The following is a 9,624-nucleotide window of genomic DNA, read 5'->3' as shown; positions in this document are numbered from 1 at the left end:
ATTTGTCCTTCCTAAAGAAAAGTCAGGTAGGATCTCAGAACACATCTTTTCTACACTTCACCTGACTCACTATACCTCATGGTCTGCTCATTTGCATAGTCATGTGTGCCTTGCTGAAAATCTTCAAAGCCACCATGAGGTTAGACTTGAGATCAATTCTTTGAGGCTATTTCTTGCTCTGCTGAGAGTCTGGTTGCTTGGGAAAGATGTCTACATGAATTCTGTGTGAAGGCCAAGTGTTCATCTTCTTGGCAGTCAGACTGGTAAGTGTAAGTTTCTGGAGAATACTAAGTGATTGGGACAGGCTAGAACCAGAATCTTTGGGACCAAGCTGATCACTATGGCTTGTAGGGAACAAAGAGAAGAAGGAGAGACATGTACCATGATGGTGTTGCAGAAACTCCATGATTCATTTTAATTCAAATTAGGTTTATGTATTTTCAGTCTAGGCACTGGGCTGCCAGTTGATATGGAGTAGAACCTGGCACCCTCTCGTCACTTCTCTTCTGTCCTGTTCTTAGGATTTCCCTGGGAGGCTCAAATACAGAGGAAGTTTTCCCTTTGAAAACTTTGAAAGTCATTTTATTCCACAGATGATATGTGGGAAAGCTTCGTCTCTGCTCTATAGCTTTGTAAACCTTACAACTTGTTCTCACTGGTAAAATTTATGTGAATGAAAGATTATTTCTAGGCCTAAGGTTTGTATTAGTAGTTACTCTTTTATTCATTGTCATTCAGGAAATATAAGCTTAAGCACACGCTGAATACTAAGGATGCCAGGATACACAGACAAACTGCCATGTGCAGGGGCTGTACAATCTTGGCTCCGGATACTCAGCACCGTGCACTGTGGGCCCTGGGACCAACTGCAGACTTGGGTCTTGCTGACAGACATTTTCTTGTCATGGCTGAAGACTTCTGGGAAACGGTCCATTGCTTTGCTACCTTGGCTGAGGCTTTCTTGGTTGACTCTATAAGGAGAGTACCACAAGCCAAGGCTTCCTGCTGGGTGATATAGCCTGGGAAGGAGGGGAGAAAATAAGAGGAACTTGCATGTTGACAGTTTTAGAGAACTAAATAAAACATGTAATATTCAGATATGTCCACAAAAGATCTTCTTTTGTAGTTAGGATGCCTATCTCTGAGGGTAAAGTACTATAGTTTTCTTTGTTTGTATGTCTCATTCAATGAGTTAGTAAATATTTAGTCATTCATTGTTTAATAGGTTAGATCACTTGGGGGAAAGATTTGAGCAATGAGGAATTGTCACATGAGTAACTCGTCTTCGATATCAGAATGTTCTTCTGATAACAATGTTATTGATAACAGAGCACACTATCGTTTCTTTAAACCTTATTTTTTTTTACATTTTATAACAGTGCATGCTGTAGTTTCTTTAAATCCAGGAAGAGAGGTATTTGATCCCTTTCAGTGTCTCTCAAAATGGCCTATATACAATCAAGTGGAGAATCACCTTGGTGAAGTGCTATGCTTTTCAAAAATTGAAATGTATTCTTCTGACTATTCCACAGACCTATGGAATCAGAAACTCAGAGGATGAATCTCAGATGCCTACACCTTATGGAGGTGACAGGTGGATTCATGTGCCCTAAATACTGAATGTGTCTGCTTTTAGATTTATTGGTTTCTATGCAATTTTGCTCTGAGAATAAAGCAATCCTATGGCAATGTTTCTCCAGAACTGCAGATAATCACGAGTACCTGCCAACTCCTGGCTCTGGATCAGGGCCATACTGGTTGCACGATCCTAATCAAGATATTTTACTTATCCATGCTTCAGTTTTCCATCAGAGTTAGGAGAAGGACATAACAGAGGGGCTGGCAACAGGAAATGTCTCTCACACAGAGAGACTGAATGATAGCTTTTAGTAGGTTGGTGCTTATGATATGTTCAGGTCTTTCACAACCATGGTTTCACTTGTGTTCCATAAAGTCTGAAAGAGCAGGGGTGTGTGGTTTTGGGAGACTCCAATTCTGGCTTGAAGTCCTCATTGGCACTGGCTATCTGTGCAATCTTCACTAAATTGCATTACCTACCCATAGTTGCATTTTTCACAACTATAAAGTGTGGAGAAAAATGAGGTATATCCTATCTATGGGACATAGCAAATGCCCCCCAAAGAAAAGTAACTATTATTTTAAGAAACCAGGCTTCCTAGTTTTCACAGACATCCAAGGACCAGTGCCATGGTGGAAGCCTAGGTAGGCTTTCTAAACTTAGTGGCATTGATAGTGATGTAGAAGAGGTTCTCCCAACTCAGATAGCTTTTAAAAAATACATTTTATAATACTGCATACTATTGTTTTTTAAGCCTTCTTAATTTAGCCAAATGTTGTCTATATATATTATTGTCTATATGTCTATATCTATATATGTTGTCTATATCTTGTCTGAGATGATCATTTTTAAACTTGGCTAGCCAATCCTGCTGCTGAAACAGGTTGGCAAAAGCCGTTCTACTTGAATTATTTATCTGGAAACTTGACTCCTGACTACAGCACACAAATCCCTTCCTGATGAGAGGCTGGTTCAGGTCAGGCAGGTAGACTCACCCAGCCGCTGCTGGTGTGCCAGGCTCTGAATATAGCGGCTCTGCAGGGCCTCCCACTGGGGCCTGGAGTCATAAATCCTCATGATGCTGTAAAAGTAGCACTGTTGTCCTCGGGTTAGGTCCTGTCAGAACAGAGCAGGTGAATGACTTTACAATGGTAAAAAAAAAATAAGAGGGTCATGGTAGTAGGCTGAGGGAAATCCAAATAGTTCCAAGATTTAAGATTTTGTAGAGATGGTATGTTGGGAGATCTATATAGGTCTGAATTATGACCAGCCTCAGAATGGGTCAGACCTTCAGTAGAAAGTTCCTAGAAGGGAAGGAAGATGAGTGACTAGATGGATAATGTGGTTATCATCAACAGTAAGAAAGTATTATGAAAACGCAGGAGAACAAATTCCCTGTAGCAGTCCAGGTAAGTTTCTTTAATGAGATACCTACTGCACCAAAGTCTGCAGGGTGAGGAAGAGTGCCCGAGGGGCTACAATACTGTTCTTCAAAGCATGAGCAATACCTAGGCATCTGTTAGAAATGTAAATTCTCAGGGCTGGAGACAGAGCTCAGGGAGAGAGTAATTGCCCAGTATACACAAGGCTCTGGGCAACCCCAGTAAAATAAATACCAAAACTCTCAACTCAAGCCTTAACCTGCTGAATCAGAAACTGTGAGCCTTGGGTCCTACATTTTATTGTTTCATACCCTCAGTTGATCCTCAAACGTAGAGTCTAAAGTTTGTGATGCACTGGATTGGAAAAAAAGAAGTCAGTTAAAAATAAAGGAGGCAAAATGCTCTTATGGGGCACAAAATATTTGGATACGTAGGGAACCAGGCTTTCCTTTTTCCTTAGTTCAAAAATAGCATGGAATCTGAATTAAAGAGGTTGTTGAATTAGACAGGAAAAGCTCATGGAAACCTTTTTACTTTGTTGAATTTAAAGTATAACTTACACAAGGAGCCATTAACATTCTCTACTTAAGGCAGGGATTGTTGACAGAGATGGGTTTGATGCCCAGTCATCATTTGGAGGGACATTTGATTGTTCCAGTTGGAGTAAAGGAAAAGTGAAGGCTGCTGATCCTCACTGGTGGAGTCCAGTGGTCTCATCATCTGGCTATGCATAAGGCAGCTTCTGTTCCTTCTTCAAAAATGATTTAGCTGTCCCAGAGCCCGGATGCTATCTCTGAGTTTCTTTTGCTTAAGGCTAGCACTCTACCACTAGAGCTACTGCTCTATTTCTAGCTTCTTAGTAGCTTATTTAATTTATTTATTTATTTATCTATTTATTTATTTATTTTGATTGGTTGTGGGGCTTGAACTCTGGGTTTGGGTGCTGTCCCTGCACTCTTCAGCTCAAGGTGAGCGCTCTACCACTTGAGCCACAGTGAGACTTCGGGTTTTCTGTTGGTTATTGGAGATAAGAGTCTCACTGACTTTCCTGCCCAGGCTGGCTTTGAACCTCGATCCTCAGATCTCAGCCTCCTGAGTAGCTATGATTACAGATCTGAGCCACCAGCACCTGGCAGTAGCTTATTTTAGATAAGTGTCTCACGAATGTTCCAGCCAAGGCTAGCTTTGAACTGTGATCCTCAGATCTTAGCCTCTTGAGGAGCTAAGATTACAGGCATGAGCCACCAGCACCTGGCTCCAAATGCCATACTTTGAACTGGCCAGATTATTACTTTAAAAAGGTCACACCAGCCTTGCTATATCTAGACAATGGACTTGAGAGATGGTGGACATTGGTGGGCAGATCATTCAGAAGGCCACTGTCACACAGGTAGAGAGGAAAATAGAAGAAAAGATTTGTTTTTCTTTTCCATTTTCTGTGTCAGTACTGGGGTTTGAACTCAGGTTCTTACACTCTCACTTGATGTCTTTGATCAAGGCTATTTACTGTACCACTTCAGCCACATCTCTGCTTCTGGGTTTTTGGCTGCTTAATTGAAGATAAAAGTCTTATAGACTTCTCTGCCTAGCTTTATATCAGGATCCTCAGATTTCAGCCTCCTGAAGCTAATTATAAGCATGAGCCACCAATGCCCAACTGGGATAGGCTCCAATTGCTATTTTATATTTAATATATCTTGAATGATTACCATATGATAAGAGAAGCCTTTTTCATGTATTAGCTTTTTTTTTTTTTTTTTTTTGCCGGTCATGAGGCCTGAACTCTGGGCCTGGGCACTGTCTCTCAGCGTTTCAGCTCAAGGCTAGCACTCTACCACTGGAGCCACAGCACCACTTTCGGCTTTTTCTGTTTATGTGGTGCTGAGGAATCGAACCCAGGGCCTCACGCTTGCAAGGCATGCACTCTACCGCTGAGCTACCTTCCCAGCCCCTCATGTATTAGTTTTTAAGTTATAACATTCCTATGAAGTGAGCAATTTTTTGTGGTTATTTACAGATGAAAAACAGAGAATGACATCACCAGTCTAGTAAAATTAAGTTCAAAATTTCTCCTAGAGGAGAAATTTAAAGCAATGTCAGAACTATCAAAACTATTAGGTAGCTACTAAATAAAAACTAAAGTTAAGATACTGTATAAAAGTAGGACAAGATGGCTTTTCCTATAAGATATTCTGTGTGGGACTAAAATCTATGAGACAGTTTTTTTGTTCATGTCATTTGTTTTTGAGGTCTAGACATTAAATTTGATATTGATATTTGATAAAAATTGATATTGAGCAAAAGTAATAAAGCCAAGTGTCTCAAAATTTGAGACATCAATGTAGCCTTACAATTTCTGAATTTGAAGAAGATAATGGATTCCCTTCCTGAATAACTAATTAAGCCTTTCAAATGATTGAGAACAGATAATAAGAAAATTACAAACCAATATTAAGAGCAAAGTTCCAAAGTATAGTGAGAATTTACATTAGGCAAGATAAAACCTTAAAAATTACAGCTTTATTTTATGAATATACTTCTTTCCCTTAGCAAAACTCTTAAGTATCCTTAATGAGAAGTAGTAAGTAACATCTACCATTCTTATATAACTGTTGTCTATGCCTTCCTGGAAGGGGTAGAAGGAAAAGAAACTGAAGTGATTATAAAGCTTATGAGTGCTATGACTAGCTTAGACCAAAAAAAGCTTCAACACGAAAATACAGTATTCCATCACAGGTAATCCAATGAGCCACCGGAGGTGACAGTTCAGCAGAGCTGCTGTAATTAGATAGGTTTAGTATTAAGTCCTCCCAATGCTAAGCTATTCTCTCCTTTGTGCCTTCAAATTACATTACTCATACAAGTTCCAGAATGTGGGAGAAAGAGACATTAGAAAAAGTCCTAAAGCACCAAAAGAAAGATAAACAAGGCTTTCTATTTGTGGATAAAGCACCCTACCTTTGTCTGGGAAGGTGGCTCAGTGGTAGAGTGCTTGTCTTGCATATATGAGGCCCTGGGTTCGATTCCTCAGCACCACATAGGCAGAAAAAGTCAGAAGTGGACTTGTGGCTCAAGTGGTAGAGCACTAGCCTTGAGCTGAAGAGTTGAGAGACTGTGCCCAGGCCCAGAGTTCAGGCCCCATAACCGACAAAAAAATAAAACAAAATAAAACAACAACAACAACAAACTCCCTACCTTGAGCAAGGAAGTGTCAGCAACAGAGGTAGGGACTTGAATGCCAGGAATTTGTGGAACATTCTTCAGCTTCTTTTGTCTTTTCTTGTTTCCTCCCATTCTTCTTTCCCCTGTACCTTTCAGGAATAATAAAGCATAGCATACATTCACATTGTGTTCACTCTGAGATAGACTTCGGAAAACAAACAAGCAAATAAGTAAATAAAAGTTATTTGTTCCAAAGCAATGAACATTTTCTCATGTTTCCAAGTAATCAGATCTCACCAAATAGCCTATTTCTGCATTTTTCATGTTCTCCCCCCTCTACAGAAGGAATAATTCACTGTGTTTATAGTACGTGGCTTTTAGAGCCATGCCATTTCTACTACAGTTATGCCTTGATCATTTTAAATAACATTATTATCTGATTCTAAAAGTAACATACTATTTTGAAGGTTTGGGAAATACTTTTTCTAAAGAATTGGAGAAAAAAGTAAGATTACCCTTCCCTACCTATTGCTTGCATTTGATTGGTTTGCTTTAATTTAGTTTGCCTTTTCTGTGTAACGTATATTTGATTTTAGAAAAATGTGATCACAGTATATATGTGTTATGAACCTTCCCAGCTCATTAAATATATCTTAAAATAACTTTAGTAGCAATATATGTCCCCACATCTTTCTCTAGTTCTTGCACATATGATAAACTATTAAACTTAGTCATACTCTTTCTACTTGCCCGAGAAAGATACAGAATGAAGCAGTTTTTTCCAGGTAACAATTAACAATCTGGGAAGACTAGACATACTGAATTAGCATCTCCAAGCAAAAAGTAGAAACCAGAATAGTTGTTTGTTGTCCTTTGTCTTTCTCAGTAATACAAACTATAGAATAACAGAATGAATCTGATGAATCAGATATAGTAACAAATGTTCTATGTTAGACTATACCAATATCCATATGGCAGCCTAATGAAGAAGAGAAACTATAATAGAAGTTGCTTAGATCTTAGAGCCAACAGACCTGAGTTTCTTTCTGGGTCCTCTCATCTTCATGATGGTTGTCATGTCTACCTAGTGGTTTGTGTGGTTGCTGAGATCATGAGCATAGAATGATTTCCCCTTATGCCTGTTCCTTCTCTCCATGGCCTCCCCAGTAGTGCTCATACATGCATACACATGGACACCACATACACAAACAGGCTTACAAAGTATTTCATGCAGTGAAGATTCTGATCAATTCTGAGATCACAGATCTAACATTCAAATCTTCTAGCTAGGAAATATCTTAGACAAACACCAGTCAGCACCTCCTTGTGTATTGTTTCCAGGGTAGAATCTTACAAATAAACTGTATGTATTTTATCTAATACTGCTTTCCTTCAATGGGCCTTCAAAACCAACTGTTTAAGATATATACTTTTAATATTTAGTCTGACTGAAACCTATGCACTACCCTGTACTCAAATCATCTCAATAACCCTCCTCCCATTTTCCAGATCTGTAGAGCAGAGAATAAATATTTTCCAAGGTTGGGGCGATTTCCTCTGTCCTCAAATAGCATGAGGAAATGACTGATGCTTTTATTTCTCAGTGATAGTTCACAAATGCTTTTCTTCAGCTATTGCTGACAACAAATTATAAGATAAATTTGAAACAGGAAGGTAATTTTTTAAAGGAACTTACCTTTTACTGTGTCCCCCCTGTTTTAAAAGCTGGTGTTTATACTCAGTGCAGTTTCTTTGCAGGACCCTCAGTGGTCATAGAAATTCAGTCTGTTGATCAACAGATATCTAAGCAACATCCTGTGATGAGACAAAGGTCCAGGAAGCTTGGCTGTGTGCCCTTTCTTGCTGTGAAGGACTTCAATGCAGTTTAACCTGTTCTGCTGTCAGAATTTGTGTCTCCTTAAGGGTCAGTTTTATCAGGTATGTCTCCAATACTTGGGAGACTGATGCAGGAAGATAGGAAGTTCAATGCCAGTCTGTGCTACATAGTGAAACCATGTCTCAAGGCAAAAAAAAAAATCAACCTGTGGGCTGGGAAGGTGGCTCAGTGGTAGAGCGCTTGCCTCGCATGCATGAGGCCCTGGGTTTGATTCCTCAGCACCACATAAGCAGAAAAAGCCGGAAGTGGCGCTGTGGCTCAAGTGGTAGAGCGCTAGCCTTGACCTGAAGAGCTGAGGGACAGCGCCCAGGCCCAGAGTTCAGGCCCCATGACCGACTAAAAAATACATAAATTAAAAAAAAAAAACTATAAACATGAAGGAAAAAAGAGGACAGGCAGATGTTGAGCCCTAAACAGGAAGGAATCTACAGGGCACTCCCATTACCTCAAAATTCCTCAAATAGAGAGCCAAATCTGGAACAAGTAACCCCCACTCCCATTGCTCAGAATGATGAAGCTATAGGCATGGATTTGATTGTGGTAATCTGTGGAATTATCCTTATTTCAAATAAAGTTCCTTTTATATTTGGGATGGGGTAGATAAGATATTCTTTGTATTTGATCATGATTAGAAGCTATATAACATGATTATAATGAATCTGTGACCTGAGATATTTCCCACATAACCCTTCCTTGCTCTGTGATAGCATTATTACTATAGACTTCCTTGCTTTCTCAAGAAGGTTTCTTATCTTAGTACAAGCTTATCTGCAAAAAGGAAGAATTTCTAGAGAAAAACTGGAAGCAGAGACACCAAAAAGAAATCAAAAATTGAAAGTTTTTTGACTGGAAAAAGAAAAAAGATAAGACAGGTAAATCATAGGTCTTAAATAAGAAAGGGCTTAATACACAAAGGATTTGCAATTCTTATCAATAATTTCAATGCAGATCACCCAGGAAAATAACAATAGCACAGATAAAAGTCTAGCAATGCCAGTGAAAAACCTCAAAACTTCACACTGGATCTGAGAGATTGGTGATTCTCTATTAAGAGATGAAAAGCAGTTATAGGCAGTTGATATTGTCAACTGACTCTTTTTTTAATGTTTTTCCTTGATAAGATCACTTTTAGGGCTCACAGCACTAGCTAATGTTACATACATATGTTTATTCATTACAATATGCAATAGTCCCTGTTCAATAGAAAAATAGTAATAAGTCTGTGTGTTTGACAAAGAGGGTATTTATTATAGTCAATCTGTTATAAAATTGGCTAGAAGACTACTACAAAAGAAAATTAAGTTAACCAAGAACTGGCTCTAAGGCCAAACTACTATCAGTCAGTTTATTTTTCAAAAGTACTTTCTAAGTACCTGCTACAGGTCCATGGGTCCTAAAAATACAGAAACTTATTTGAACTAAAAAATTATCCTTTTTAGACCACTTTTAGTGAAAAAATACTACCTTGGACATAGAAGCAGTGATTGTCAGCAACAGATGTTCCTCCCCCATTGTATAACCCCTGTTTTCACTGTTTGATTCGAGTGCCTTCCATCTTATATATACATTTTTATAATTTGAGGAGGGGAAGGGAAATAACAAAA

General features: G+C 38.9%; 1 protein-coding gene across 1 annotated transcript; it reads right to left on the bottom strand.

Moving 5' to 3' along the window:
* Positions 1-279: 279 nt before the first annotated feature.
* Positions 280-7,907, bottom strand: Fam216b (family with sequence similarity 216 member B). The gene is given in 5 exon segments (XM_070026669.1): positions 280-924; positions 927-1,019; positions 2,575-2,695; positions 6,157-6,272; positions 7,820-7,907. Coding segments are annotated over 4 exon segments (507 nt in total). The 5' UTR covers positions 6,256-6,272; positions 7,820-7,907; the 3' UTR covers positions 280-730.
* Positions 7,908-9,624: the final 1,717 nt, after the last annotated feature.

The sequence above is a fragment of the Dipodomys merriami genome, unplaced genomic scaffold (assembly GCF_024711535.1).
Source record: "Dipodomys merriami isolate MVZ:Mamm:240054 unplaced genomic scaffold, mDipMer1.0.p SCAF_188, whole genome shotgun sequence".
In the NCBI taxonomy this organism is placed as follows: Eukaryota; Metazoa; Chordata; class Mammalia; order Rodentia; family Heteromyidae; genus Dipodomys; species Dipodomys merriami.
The sequence above is the reverse complement of the archived record's forward strand: the minus strand, read 5'-3'. Positions and strand labels throughout refer to the sequence as shown.